The 15870-nt window shown below is 36.1% G+C and overlaps 1 protein-coding gene across 6 annotated transcripts in view; it reads left to right on the forward strand.

The window, feature by feature from the left end:
* NUBPL (nucleotide binding protein like) overlaps positions 1-15870 on the forward strand; it is a 275956-nt gene that overhangs the window by 170106 nt on the left and 89980 nt on the right. For all 6 annotated transcript variants that reach the window (XM_032404898.1, XM_032404897.1, XM_032404902.1 and 3 more), the window contains exon 7: positions 438-531. In XM_032404898.1, the coding sequence (XP_032260789.1) occupies positions 438-531 (94 nt within the window). The remainder of the gene's footprint in view (positions 1-437; positions 532-15870) is intronic.

Below are 15870 nucleotides of genomic sequence, written 5' to 3' on the forward strand. Positions count from 1 at the left end.
AGGAAAAGTAATAAACTTTTAAAAATTATATTAGGATCTGCCATAGGAAATGCTGTACCAAAAAAACCCAAGGACACAAAGCTAAGGCCTTCCTAGGCTATTCCCAATGAAAATAAAGTATTGTTCTGAATAGAAGCCCACTGTGGAATGGGTTCACCTTTAGCGTGTGTGTGTGTGTGTGTGTGTGTTGGGGGTTGGGGCAAGAGAGGAGTGGTCATTCAGAAATTTAACCTTTTCATTCAAAGAAGGTCTGCTGGAGCCAGAAAGTGTCTCTTACTTATTCACTTATCCTTAGTCTTCAGCACAGTCCCTGACAGTAACGGCTTAAGTGAAAGCTATTATTTTAGATTTTGTTATTAATATATTTATTTTTATTTATATCACTATTCACTGTAATTGTTATACAATGATGTTATTTGTGTCATCTTGGTTTGTAGGTAGATTGGGGCCAACTCGACTATTTAGTTGTTGACATGCCACCAGGAACTGGAGATGTGCAATTATCAGTCTCACAGAATATTCCCATTTCAGGTAATCTTAAACTTTAAAGTGATTTGTGCTGTCTTTGTTGTTTTGCTATTGCCATATAGAAAACAAACTCTATGACAGGCAAACATTTTTATGTCTTCAAAACAGTTATTTATAAATTTTTATTTAGAGATGAGATTTATAAATTAAAATTTTCAAAATATTACCAGACTGAGTGTGTTTACAAAAACATAAAGACATTTTGAAAAAGTGGTGATATAAATCTGTGTTCTAGAAAAACAATAACACTTTATTGTTTAGGTAGAACATGGCTGTTTGGTTCACAGTCACCTGCAGTGACAGCATAGTGCCCGCTACATGGCAGGCACTCAGTAAATATTTATTCAGTAAATACTGAATATAAGTAAATATTAGGAAAATTTGGCTTTTTGGTAAATATGAGTATGGGAAAATTTTATATTCAGCTGATTATTTAATGTTAACCTTAAGAGGGCAATAAACATATGAGCTTCCATCAACTACCCAATACTTCATTATGGTAGTAGATATCTTTTCTGTGATACAGAATATAAATATCAGTAGTTAGCTTTTGTGTTGAATTTGTTTCCAAGGATTTTCCTAAATTCCAGTGGAGAAATAATTGTAAATCTCGCTTATATATAAGGACTTTGGGAAAATAATGGAATTTTTTTTTAAAAGATTTTATTTATTTATTTGACAGAGAGAGAGGCAGTGAGAGAGGGAACACAAGCAGGGGGAGTGGGAGAGGGAGAAGCAGGCTTCCCGCTGAGCAGGGAGCCCCATGTGGGGCTCGATCCCAGGACCCTGGGATCATGACCTGAGCCGAAGGCAGACGCTTAACGACTGAGCCACCCAGGCGCCCCAATAATGGAATTTTAAAAATGTCATTACAAATCAGTTATCTATTGGTAATAAAAAACTAAGAAATATTACTGACATTTAATCATCAAAAGGTTTAGAATCTAGATTTTTGATAAGTTATACACATTGATTGGAAATATCAATATAGCATCATGAAAATGAATTTTTTTTGAGGCTGCCCCAAAGGGCAGTAACATGAATATTTTAGATATTTAAATATATTTGTTACCCTATTTGAGTTTGGGACTTTTTCTTTGGTGAAGCAAGCTAGAAGGTATGAGATGGGAGTAAATTGAAATGACATAGGAAAGTAGTTGAATACATCTTTTTTGTAATCAGTGTACTAGATAGTCTGCTTTTGGTTTTTTTAAGTAGTTTTCAGACTTGTGTATCTCTGAATCCTAAGAATACTCACTAAAAGTTTATTGAATAAAATGTGCTCCTGGCACCTTGAAATGCCTGTTGCAGACTTCTAAAATGCTTACATTATTTATGTGTATAATATATTGATAGAATTGGGCTAAATTATCATCTGTTCCCTGAATTGTGACTTGGTACGTTGAAAAAGTTAAATTTAGGGACGCCTGGGTGGCTCAGTCAGTTAAGCGTCTGCCTTCGGCTCAGGTCATGATCTCAGGGTCCTGGGATTGAGCTCCGCATCGGGCTCCCTGCTCTGCAGGAAGCCTGTTTCTCCCTCTGCCCCTCACCCTGCTGTGTTCCCTCTCTCGCTGTCTCTCTCTCTCTGTCAATTAAATAAATGAATAAAATCTTTAAAAAAAAAAAAAGAAAAGAAAAAGTTAAATTTACTTCACACAGATAAACTAATAGCCCCAAGCAATTTACCTTTGTTTACTCAGATAACAGTCCCTCTATTTGGGTAGGATTTATGATTATATCACCCTATTTTTATTTGTGCTTATACTCTAAAACCAACAATGTGTAGATTGAGGTTAAGATTTGCTTCTTTCTTATATGCTAAAATTTAACCAGTAATATTTCTTTATTCCTTTCTTTTGATGAAGAGTCTGCCGTGTAATAAATAGTCATTAATATCATATGATAATAAAAAGCAGTATTTTTTTGTTGTAGTAGTGGTAAAACATAACAGTTCAGTAGTATTGAGTACATTCATATTGTTGTGCAGCCGTCACCACCATCCAACTCCAGAACTTTCTCATCTTCCCAAACTGAAACTCTGTATCTGTTAAACAATAACTCTTCATTTCCTCTTCTCCCTAAATCCTGATAACCGCCATTCTTTCAGAAACAGTATTTTTTATGTTAAGATGAGGAAATGAGGAATGAGAAAAATATATGAGGAAAATATATTTTAAAGGATAGATAAATTTTGTATATTCAATATTAACTTTATGCTTCAATAATAAAATTTTAGATCAACAAATATTTATCCATATAAAGATAGATGCTAAGCACTATAGAAGATCCAGGAGTAATTAAATCACAGGTATTTTCCCTAGACCAGAGTTCTATGATACTCAGAACTTTTTTGAGATTGATTAATATATGAGTTCTCCCCAGGAAGATGTATTTGTATCTACAGAAATACTATTTTAATGTGTCTTTTCAGGAAGTCCACAGTTCTTAGGTTAGAAGCCCCAGCTCTAGAAGATAGAACAAGGGGAAGGGCGGGTGGGGGTGGGGGGCAAGCGGCTGCTAAGAAAAGAAGTACAATTCAGTGTGAAAAGTGCGATATGAGAAATCTAAACCCCATGATATCAGGGCTCTCACAGGACAAAGAGATCATGGATTTGAGGGGAATTATAAAACATTGATGGAGATGAGCTTTAAAGAGTAAATATGAGGGGTGCCTGGGTGGTTCAGTCGATTAAGTGTCTGACTCTTGATTGCAGCTCAGGTCATGATCGCAGATTCTCTCTCCTCTCTCCCTCTGCCCCGCCCCCGTGTGCTCTCTCTTGGTTTCTAAAAAAAAAAAAAGATTAAATATGATACGTTGTAGAGCATTCAGGATAGCACCATACCTTGTTTGCTTTGCTTTTTCTCAGCCTAAGGGGAAGAAATCAGAAAATGAAACTTCAGGTGTTCATAATTCTATTATAGAAACATAACATATATTTTACTTCCCATTAAAAAAAAAAAAATTGATGCATTAAAAAAAAAATAGGGCCAGGTACTAAAGATGCTTTTGAAAATTCATAAACTTAGTGATTTCTGGACTATGGAAGTAAAATTATTATTTATTAGTATTTTCTAAATTTTCTTTAATGAGCATGTATATATTTATCATTTTAAAAAGTAAATGGAAAGCACTAATTTTTTAAGGACAGATTTCTGTATAAGTTGGTACCATGATAATTGCCCATTATTAATAAACTGCCATTTAAGGACAGTCTTTCATATATTAATTTTTATACTTAATTATCACAGGTATTATCCTTATTTTCTTAGATCTTTGAAGAGTTAAGCAACTTTCCCAAGGTCACACAGTTACAGTAGTTCATAGCTGAGGCTCATATCAGTTCTGATTGTGTTTAAAGCTCATGCTCTCAACCTGTACATAAAGCTGTTCTAATATAAAGCCCAACACCATTTGACTCACTGATTTTCTGAGTTTAGTCCTAGTCCATTCAAATCCATTAGGTTGAAATTAGCCTAATTACTCCCGATAAAAATAAATTTGTTCATGAATATGCCTAAACCTGTGCACCCCTATATGATAAGTATCCAACCAACAGTCTGTATTAATGTTTACTATGTTCAGTTTTGTTTCTGTTTTGATTCCTGAGAGATTGCTTTGGGCTTCTTTAACTCATATATTCCAAGGAAGGTCTGGAGATAGTCTAGAAGCAGTCTCCTTTGACCTTTAGGAGTAGAGCCCCAAATGATTCTTGGAAAGACCAATATCATCTTTGGGCTGATCATACTGGTCTTGGACAGTTGGCAAGTTTCTAGGAACACTGGCTTTCAGTATAGAATTGCAACTATCAGTGTTAGTACATTCATACTGTGGGTCATTATGTCAATATTAAAATTAACAGCAATGAAAAGACTAGATTTTTAGCACTGAACATCTGTTAATTTTATACTTAGAAAAAAAATCCAGCAATAAAAATATCCTACCAAAATGATGTGTGTAGGGTAGGAGGGAGATACATGTGATTGTGTGTGTGTGTGTTTATGCGTGGGTGTGTGTTAAAGGCTTAGTTCCTGAGGTTTGGGCTATCTCCCAGGAAGGGTGCCAACGAAGGAGCGGCTGAACTGGTTTGAATCATGGCTTTCATCAATTTATATTATCAGGAACAGCCTATCAGATCCATATCATTCTTTCTAGGCCTAAATGAATTATCTCTTCTCTAATTATGAACCCAATTTTCCTTTCCTCTTATCATTGACTTTAGAACTCTTTTAAGATACTCTGTGTTCTACCTTTTCTTATGTTCCATATTCCATAAACCATATAAGCTTTTTAGACTCCCATTTGAGCCCCCCCTGTGATTTGACTTCCCTCTCCTTCCTCCTAAACTCCTTCACATAACCTGGGAGTCCCCTCTCAAAACCCTTAGGTACTCACTGCCCCCTCTATTCTCTCTTTACTTCCCAAAGTTTCTGTCTTTATATACATTTGACCCTCACTTAGACTATCTTTCTTCTCTAATCAGTGGGTACCCAAATCCTGCATACCCTTTATTTCAAATGTCTACTCCCTGTCATCTTCCTCAAATCCCTACTTGGGAATAATTTCTTCGTCTTTGGAATTCACGTAGCATTTCATTTAGACCAGTCCTATAGCACTTCTAATGTTCTCCATTTATAGCCTGCAAAACTGTTTTCTTCAGACTGTTACTCCCTGGAGGGCTAAGGATTTGTTTAATTCATCCTTGTATTTCTCACAGTGCCAAACTCCGTGCCTTCCTGTAACCACTCAGGAAATGTTGAATCAGTGAATGAGTGTTTTATCTGTGTGCCTGTATTATCTTCTCAACTGGGATGTAAGCTACTTGAATGCAGAACTTTTTCCTATTCATCATAGTATTTCTTAGAGTACCTTGGACAGTGGCTTCTGAATTAATATTGATTGAATAAATAACAAAGCTAGTTGACTAGTTATCACCTTTTATATAAACAGATTTGTGCCTCCTTATCTTTCTTACCATCCTGCTAGCTCAGTCTTGTGATCTCCTCCACCCCAACTGCTTTTACCCAGGTGGTTTTTCTGTATAAGTTTAAAAAGGCATTTATTAAAAACGCATTTTATTTCACTCTTTGAGAGAAAAATACTTTCATTTTAGGGATTTATTTATGCTGTCCTTTTTCCTGTCCTATATATAATGTCCTTGTGGCTAGATGATACCTTTTAATATTAATTTTGTTTTGGTGTCTGGGAAATAATGTGCATGTGGACACTTGCTATTTGGTTACATACAGGCTCTGTACCAAATTAGTAGGGAGAATCACTAGCATTGCTCCATTGTAAGACAGTAATAAATTCTCTCATTTACTTGCAGGGATGCTTAGCAAGGTGCTAACTGCCTCTCTGACTATTTATCCTTACCTGTGGAATACCTGCCTACCCCACAGATCTATAAGGATCAAATAAGATAATGTAAAAGTTCCATCTAAATGTATTACATTTTTTTAGAAACTACTTTGAGTTTTTTGGTGGGGGTGGTGGTGAGATGTTGTCAATTAGAAAGAGCCTTTATATCAACTTTGCATATCTCCAAGCCATGTTGAGAATGAAATGAAATGTTTTATATTTGGAAAGGGACAAGCTTTTGGAAAATTTATGGAGGCAGACCTGTATAAGCAAAAAGTTCCTTTTACTGAATGCAAATTAGCAACTGTTTATATGTGTTCCATTTTTTGTTGTTGTTGTTGTTCCTTTGAATGGATGACAAGCTCATTATAAGAAGAAACTTTAAAGAAAAAAAAAATTGTCCTTTGTGTTAAAAGTGTTGTGTACCAACAACAGTAATAAATATGTTGACAGCAGTATTAGTGACTAATGATTTAAATTTGAGCATACATGGGCTATTGAATCATTATATGCTACAAATACCTAGTAGTTGTAGTAATTGCTAGACGGAAAAGAGACAGGATAAAGGATGGGAAATAACCAATTATAGTCTTTGGATTTCTCTTGTTGAGCTTGTCAAGGGACAAAGGCAGAGTTGTCACTGCTGGTTTTATTTTTTTACTCCCTCCCCTTTTTTCCCCAAGTGATTCAGTGTGCTGGGTTTTTGCTTGTTGTTTGTTAAGCTTTTAAATTACTTGTTGCCATATACTGAGTTGGGTAGATTCCAGGGTTGACTTCTGGGTTTTTTAAGGCATACTATGAGCCCTTGGGATTTTCGAACACTTATCTGCTCTTCCATAATAGAAGAGGATTAATATCTCTTTGAGGAACATTATAAGTACCTCGGATATTTTGAAAATATAGGCACTGTGGTGGTATTTGAATTCTAATAGATGTTACCTAAATTTTTTCTTTCCTCCTTTGCTTTAACTGAGGTTCTCTACATGACTATATAAAGACTATCTGAATTTGATTTTAAGTCTTGGAATTAAGTGAAGAGTTGATACTTCACATGGAATATGTGAAGCATGTTTTCTTTTTCAAGAGACTGGAGAGTTTTAGTAAGTTATTTGTATTCAGATGCTGTATTAGTCGGGGTCCTGGCAGGAAACAGATGACATACCTTAAAAGGAATTAACAGAATGAAGTTAATGAAGGGAATGGTAATAGAGGTGTGGGCAGCATTAAGGAAACCAGCAAGAGAGGGCGAAGTACCCAGAGACTAGTGACAGTAGGAAGTTATTACTGTCCCTTCTGCTTAACGGGGCCTGGGAATGAACTGTGTCAGTAGAACCTGGCGACTGCTAGAGCCATGGAAGAGGGTCTGCCTGTTGGGAGCTGCGGCCACAGAGGAACTTAGCCAAGGCCAGAACTGCTGCAAGGCAGGGAATGAGTGGTGTATGAGGTACGTAATAATACTGCAGCCTCTTTTTCCTCTCAGGGTCTCATATCCTGCAGGTACCTCCTACTGGCAGATCCCCATTGGAAGCCAGAGGGTAAGAAAACTCAAGTGGTACAGTCCACAGAGGTCAGCTACCCAGGCACTGAGCAGGGCAGAGAGGGGGGTGGAGAATGAGGCAGAGCTGGGTGGGTGGGGGGGAAGGCAGTCAAGTGCAGCAAGTGGAAAATAACTAGAACAGCTTCTCTTTTTCTTCTGGTCCTCATTATAATTGTGAATTAGTGGCTTGCAGTGGATGAGAGACAAAGCAAAGATTTGTGGGTAACACAGATACCAGTAGTGCAGTCAAAGTAGTGAAAATCCGTACTATCACAAGGCACAATTTTACTGTCATCAAGTTTATGAACAGAACATTTATTTGTAGATAAGCAGTGACATAAGTACATTTTGTATAGTGGGGAGTAATGGATAGAAGAATTTATTTTGATAGGATAGAGTTATGAAAAAAAAGTTGCCCTTTATTAAGTAAAAATCGATGTGGGAGTGAAACTTTTAGAAACGGTTTTTGTAATAGAAGGGACAAAGATTGAACACTTGAGAGGGGAGCCATCATGGTCCCTTCTTTGTTCTCTTTTTCTTTCAGGGAAGGGCACAAGTGGAACAGAAAGCAGCCAGATAGTCCTAGTGTGGGTCCTGCTTTGATTACTTTCTCCTAGAGAGGGAGTTACTGTGTATGGCAGAGTAGTCAGCTAGATGATATGCTAAATATCCATGGGCTCAAGAGTAGTTGCACTAGCAGACTGGCATTACGTTACAAAAATGAGATGATGCCCTTTCTTCCTGTCTATGACCCTTTCTGTCTGGACCCTATGGATAGAAGGAAAGCCAGAGGCCTTTCTGCCTCTCATTCATTTAAATGAGATGAGGTAGGAATTTTAAATTAAGCCACCTTAATATTTCAGTCATTGTTTAAAATGGAAGTCATTTATTGCTTGTGAAAAGCATTGGGCCTATTGCTATAGTAACTGACCTCCTATTCATTCATCAAAGATACATGAGAAAAAGCTGTACAAGTCTACACTAGTGTTTTTCCCTCCATCAGCAGTTTGTTTGGCCTAATCAATGATCTCTTTTCAGGTAACACTCTGATTGCTAATTTGGACAGTAGTTTTGATAATATGAAAACCTATTGGGTTTTAGAGGATTAGAAGCTTATTGTTGCTGTTGTTGAATAAGTGAATTACCTTAGGCCATCACTTGCAATAGTTTCCTTGTTATCTGGTATTTACTCTCTCAAAGCAAAAGGAACATAGTGGTTTCACTTAGGTAACCTCAATGAAGTCTTTAATTTTTTTTGAATAGCTATTTCTTTCCCTTCTTGGAATTGTTTTCAAATTTAAAAGAGTAATTCTTTAAAGATCCAGTACTGATCCTTTGGTAAACCATTAAACCCAAAGAAAAACGTTTGGCTATTTTGGGTTTTAGTGCTTTGTTTCCCTTATAGTTTTACAGTTTATAATGACCTCAAACTGTAAAGCTAGAAACATGCTGGTACTTTAAAAGTAGAAAACTTAGGTCATAGCTATTCCTAGTATTCAGAGATATTAAATCTTCATTTATGTTTTCAATTTACAGAATGGAACTTTGAAGGAGACAGTCAGTTTTGGACTTCTTCCATATGTACTGTGTTTCCATGCAAATACTAGGCAGAGTTATAATTAATGGGTATTTGTCAAGAATCACATGATGTAGGAGAGAATTATTGTTTTATTTATCAAATTATAAAAATTCTTTTCAAAATAAATTTGTCCTTTTGTTATACAAATTTTAGCCAGGTGTTAAAGAACAGAAACTGAATTCTAGGGTTTTATTGTTTAGGGGATTTCTGGTACTCAGTCTGATACTTCAGTCTTTGTTACATTAGGAATCAAATTATAAAATTAAATATAATGTCATTGGTTAATGAACAACAGTGTTTCCAATCTAAATTTTAAAGAAATAAGCTTTTTGGGCTCTTGTACTTGCGTTAACATATTTTATAGGTGGAAGTTATAACATACCAGTTAACAGTTCAAAGAAATAGCCTGAGAATTAACAAGTTCTGGACTATGACATGGAAAGACCCAGGATTTTAAAACTTTCCTCAAATGATTCTTATATTGTCTCCACCAACCTATCTGACATTTGAATTCCTTGATCATTTAGCTTGTGTTTGGTTGGGAAGCTTCTGAGGTAGTTCATTCAGTTTCATTGTTTAAGAATTTCTAGGCATTTCCTTCATGATTATACCTGACAGCTAAAATTCCTTAATGTCTTAAAGTTCAATGAATAGTATAATGGCCAGTGGGTAGTCAGGTTCATATTAAAAGCTACTTTTAAATTCATTAAGCATTTGTATGTGGAAAAAGTACAAGTCCCACAATCTATCATTTAAAAATTTTTGCACTTGATCATAGATTTTAGAAATTTGATCAGAATCTGAAGTTTAGCTCTGAAGAATATTTTCACATCTCAAGTATGATAGTATTTGGAAATGGAGCAAAGCATTTCCATATTAAATCTCAGTCTCTATTTCCTGAGACATACCTGGTTAAATAAAGTTAGGGTAATCAGGGAGTAGTAATTCTCCTCTCTGGAGTTTATATTAGAGAAAGAATATGTATAAAAGGAATGTGTTTCATTATTAAACAAACAGCCTTTGGTAGTGGCTCACTGTGAGCATGGGCAGGCTGAGCTATACATGCATCTAACAGAATTTGAGATGCAAAATATCAAATCTAAGAGTACAACAGACTCTCAGAGAAGAGCAAAACAGCTTTCTTTCTGAGTTGTAGAGACATAGGTATAGAACAAGTAGGCTCCCCAAGGTGTTTACTGATCAGCATTAAAGATGGAGTCAAGACTGGAAAGAGGCAAGGATTTTATCTTAACCTTACTGGAAACATCAAAAGTGAGGGGAGGAAGAGAATAAGAGAGCAAGAGAATGTGAGTGAAGAGTATGAGCTGTTTGTTTCCAGCTCAAGCTCTTTAAAATCTCTGATGGCCTCACTTGTCCCAAGTGGTTCCTTAGTGACTAGCAGTCTGGATGGCTCTGGTGAATTCTTTATTAACATCATTAAGGTGAGGTGATTGGAAGCCCATTACCTGTTAACTCTATTACTGAAGAGCCAGTCTTTGTCCCTAAGTAGCAGATACACATCTAGATTCCTTTGACGAACTTGAATTCTTATTAAAGTTCCTGAGTGCACACACTTTCTCTCACCAGTAATTTTGAAATACTGTGGTTTCCACTAACTATTGTGTTTTTATAATTCTTTTTGGCAGCCATTTACAAATTTTCTGTGCCATAATTCATTTCTAAAGTGAGCAAAATAATGATTGATCTTTAAATTAATAAAACATATCCCCTTGGTGACTATAGTCAGTTCTCTATTGGAATGGAGCATAGAGTCCAAAACTGTGACTCATGAAAGAATTATGTGTATTTCCTGTTGAAACACAGTCTGTGGGTACATTTGAGATAGATTTACCTTTTAAATCATGTTTTACTTAATCACATACTAATATTAGTGGACATTCTTTGATCGTACAGCAAATAATTTTTATAATTAGGGAAATTTGGGGGCTACAGAGGAGAAAGCCAGGAGGAGCTAAAAAATGCCAAAGCCAATCTACTTTATAGTTAATGAATAATGATATATTTGGTATTATTTATGTTGAGCTAGCAGAAGTTGAATGATGATTTTACTGCAAGTATCTTTAAATCTGGGAGAACCAGCAGCACTAAATATTAGAGTACTGTGAACATTAAGAATAGCAGTTAATTTGGGGCACCTGGCTGGCTCAGTTGGTTAAGCATCCAACTCTTGATTTCAGCCCAGGTCTTGATCTCAGGGTCATGAGTTCAAGCCCCGCAGTGGGCTCTGTGCTGGGCATGGAGCCTACTTTAACACACACACACACACACACACACACACACACACACAAAACCCAAAACAATAGCAGTTAATTTGTGCTTTTAAGTCTTAGTTGACTTTATATTGATATACTCAAGAGTTGTAAGGTATGGAGTTATTCATCTAGGTATAATTATGAGCAGTTTTTGTTGCACATATTAGGTTTCAACACTGAAGTTCTCAATCAAACATGGGAATTAGATATACTTTATGCCCTGAGACTTAAAATGGCATAGTTGAGTAGTTCCACACTGGTATAATTATGATCAGCCCAACATCTGGAATAATCAGTTTTAAATGTTTAACTACTCTGAACTCTGACCCAATTCAGATATGCAGTTACAGATTTTCTTCTTAACAGTCAAGAGAGTTAGCAATTAAAACAATACTCTAAATAATTATTGTTTAAGGGGCGCCTGGGTGGCTCAGTTGTTAAGCATCTGCCTTTGGCTCAGGTCATGATCCCAAGGTCCTGGGATCGAGGCCCGCATCGGGCTCCCTGCTCAGTGGGAAGCCTACTTTTCCCTCTCCCTGCTTGTGTTCCCTCTCTCGCTGTCTCTGTCAAATAAATAAATAAAATATTAAAAAAGATAATAATAATTATTGTTTAGGATGTTTACATATTTGCCAGAATCTGCTACATAATCTTTTATAGTAAATCGCAGTTGATAAAAAACCTTTTAAAAAGATTACAACTTGGAAACTAACATTTAAAAATATTATTTAATTGTTTGGACTTAGACATTTACTCTAGAAAACGGATAGAGAATTCTCCCTGGAATTCTTGAGATAGGTGTCTTATGATACTATGTTTTGCCCCCAGAAAATACTTCCATTTATTGCAAACTGAACATTCTCTTTGTTGCTACTAACATTTCTTATGGTCAGTAGAGGGAGCACAAGTTTCCGAACTAACCCTCCATGAGAAAACTTAAGTGACATCATCAGTGATGGTATTAAAGGGGAAAAATTTGGGCTAGTTCATATTGGTTCATGCCCTGATAAAAATGAAAATTTATTAGGTAGACAGCCAAGAATCATAAAGATAAAATATAACAGCAGATTTGGAGACCATATTTTAAGAAAAGAGATACAGTAACAAGAAAAAAATTGATATAATTTCTTTAAAATTTAAAAATCTAGATTGTGGGGGCACCTGGGTGGCTCAGTCGTTAAGCATCTGCCTTCGGCTCAGGTCATGGTCCCGGGGTCCTGGGATTGAGCCCCGCATCAGGCTCCCTGCTAAGTGGGAAGCCTGCTTCTCCTTCTCCCACTCCCTCTGCTTGTGTTCCCTCTCTCGCTGTGTCTCTCCCTGTCAAATAAATAAATAAAAAAAATCTTAAGAAAAAAATCTAGATTGTGATGCACAGATTGATTAATAATGATTAATTTTAATGGAGGTTTTATTTGTTTTTTGTTTGCTTTATTTATACATTCTAAAGGTCATTGTAGGGCTGTTTGAAATGGTTACTTATATGATGTATTAAAATTTGGTACAATAGGAATGCCTGGGTGGCTCAGTCGGTTAAGCGTCTGCCTTCGGCTCAGGTCATGATCTCAGGGTCGTGGGATCGAGTCCTGCATTGGGCTCCCTGCTAGGTGGGAAGCCTGCTTCTCCCTCTCCCACTCCCCCTGCTTGTGTTCTCTCTCTCTCTGACAAATAAATAAAATATTAAAAGTAAAATAAAATAAAATTTGGTACAACAAAAGAAGTAGTTATTTATGCGTGGGCCAGTTATGTTTTTGTATTCTTCAAAGAAGGCTAGAATTTTTTTCTGAGAATAGTCCTAAAGACTGATTACATTGTGATTAAGAACTTAATTATTTAAGAACACGTACTTCAGCAAAAGAGCTCTTACATGAAAAAAATCTTTATTTATTTATTTGAGAGTGAGAAAGAGAACACCCACATGTGAGCATGAGGAGGGGTGGGCAGAGGGAGAGGGAGAAGCAGGCTCCCTGCTGAGCAGGGAGTCCAATGTGGGATTTGATCTCAGGACCCTGGAATCATGACCTGAGTCGAAGCCAACACCTAACCAAATGAGGCACCCAGGCACCCCCCAAAAATCTTTTATAAAATGTGGCTGGTAGTTCTAATGGAATGTTTACATTTGGTAAGCATTTGATGGGACATAGAAGATGATCATTGTCCTTGTCAAAAAGTTGTTATTAATTGATGTATGAATGGTGCTATTTAGATTACAAAGAAACTCAGATGGTGTGGATGCTTACTTGTGATACTGTGTTAGTTAGTGTTAAGTACAGAGAAACCAAGGCACTTCAATCCCTCTCTCTAGGATCTTATAGCTATCAAAATAATGTCACCAAACATTTTTGTAACACTTTTACATTCTTTTTTTTTAATGGAACATCTCTTTAAGTTAAATAGGAGCAATGGAACTAGGTGGACTTTACAGAAGAGTTCATTGAGTTGTATTGAAATTAAGTGAGCTATTCAAGGTTATATAGTTACAAAGACATAGTAAACACAGCCAGAATCCAGAGCTCTTAACTCCTAGTTCAAGGAGTTACCAACTAAGAGTTCATGCAGCAGTAGTCCAGGATAGATGATTTAAAAATACAGGAAAATTGTTTAAATCACCTATTATTTGTTAAGTGCCTATTTTGTACATGGCATTGTATCAGTTTTGCTTGATTAAAAATGAGAAAAATCATAACTGCCCGTGAAATTGTATTGTATAGTGGTAATACAAATAGTAGACAAAGGCTATTTAAAATAATAAAATGAGTGTATCCTGTGAAAGCTAAAAGTACTTTTTAGGGCTAATGCAATAGAAAACCCCCTGTGTACTGGCATATAATTAAGAGAGAATTTGGTGGAAATAGCCAAGGAGGTTTTATTTACGTGAAGAGAGTGGCTCTGAGATTGAGGGGCCATTATTCTTGGAGTAGGGTAGCATTTCACATTCATTTAAATAGGTTTACTGAGCAGTCAGGATGAACAGGAGTGGTTTTGGAAACTACAGTTCAGAGGCAGTGCTAAAGCATGTAATCAGAGCTAGCTGAGACCTTGGAGACTATCTAGTCCTTGCATTAATTGTATAGCTAAGGAAACTGAGACTAGAGTGATTCTGAATTACTTGCCAAAGATCAGTCATACAGCTAGATGGAGGCAGAACTGGAATCAGATTCCTTCCAAATGCCTGGATATGAAAAAACAGTGAAATAGATTGATAACAGAACCTAGAAGGTGGCAAATTGTGGATGTATATTGGATCTGTGGAGTAGGGTTGAGTATAATTTTTACAGAGATGTGATTTCCATCAATCTTTGAAAGACAGGAAGGAGAATGGTCTACTAGTGTTTGGTTCCTTGGGCAGAGCAAATAAAAATAGAAGGTTGTAGTGACCCATGGAACAGTTTGAAAAATAGGATGAGCTGCCTGATGGCACATATAAAAATGACCTTCCCAGCAACTTCTAAGACATTTTATTAATAACAGTAATAAAGATAACAATAGTGATAATATGAGCAACAACAACATGAGCTACCTTTTACTGAATGTTTACCCTGTGTCTAGGCATCATGTCAGGCATCTTAGGTACATTAGTTTCATTTAATTATTTCTCTGAGATTTAGTTTCCTCGTCTACAAAATGGCATAGTAACACCAGTCTCAGAGAGATTAAGTTATTACCCTAGTGACACAAAAAGCTGGCTATGGAATAAAAATTTGAATTCTGATTCTGTTGAAATTCCAAAGCTAGTGTTTCTCAAACTTGAGTAATGAATAGGCCCTCCTTCTGAAGGAAAAATAATCTGCCCCATACCCCATATTGACTTATTTTTATTATAAGACTACTTAACTAGGTGTAAATATAAATTCCTTAAGCTTATAGCTCTTACATAATTTTTTAAAAACTAAAAAATTTTACAGAGTAAAAAAAGCAAAACTTTAAAAAAATAATAAAATTCAAATTAATGACATTAATTTAATATGAAAGATGGAGTGTTTTTTTGGCTGAAATGAAAATACTGATTGCAAGAGGAATTTGTAGCTAACTCCTATAGGACACCTTCTTTTGAGTTTGGCAAGCCTGTATTGCCATGTGCTTTGTGCCAACTTGGTTTCCCTGCCACTTGTCTTTATTTTGACTTCTTCAAAATGTCCCTTCAGATAATACTTTTTAGTATCATTTGTTCTTCATTTGGTATAGTCCATTATTTATTGTGATCCTACCTCTGTTTTCATTAGTTGTGATGAAGTACTACCAGTTGGTGCCACTTTGATGGTTTGGAGCTCTGAAATGTCATGTCATTGTGTATTTAGTTAAAGATGATGGTCATCCAGGTCATGTAGAATATGTTTATGTTAATTATTTTTCAGGTTATCATCTAGAAGAACCCGCAAAATTTAAGAAATCACAAACTGCAAATCATAACCAGCCTTCTGGTATTTCCACTTAAAAGTTTACACTGCACTTTCTCTCTATGCACTATGTCATAGAGCCATCTGGTTTCTGCAGGGTCATGGTGGAAATCTAGGAAAGCACCTACTTTTGGTGCTGCCTTCATTTAGGCCACCACTGTTTCTCAATTTCTACCACAGCTTCTAGTTTTACCCCCACT

This window comes from Phoca vitulina, unplaced genomic scaffold (assembly GCF_004348235.1).
Source record: "Phoca vitulina isolate PV1807 unplaced genomic scaffold, GSC_HSeal_1.0 scaffold7, whole genome shotgun sequence".
NCBI classification, from domain to species: Eukaryota; Metazoa; Chordata; class Mammalia; order Carnivora; family Phocidae; genus Phoca; species Phoca vitulina.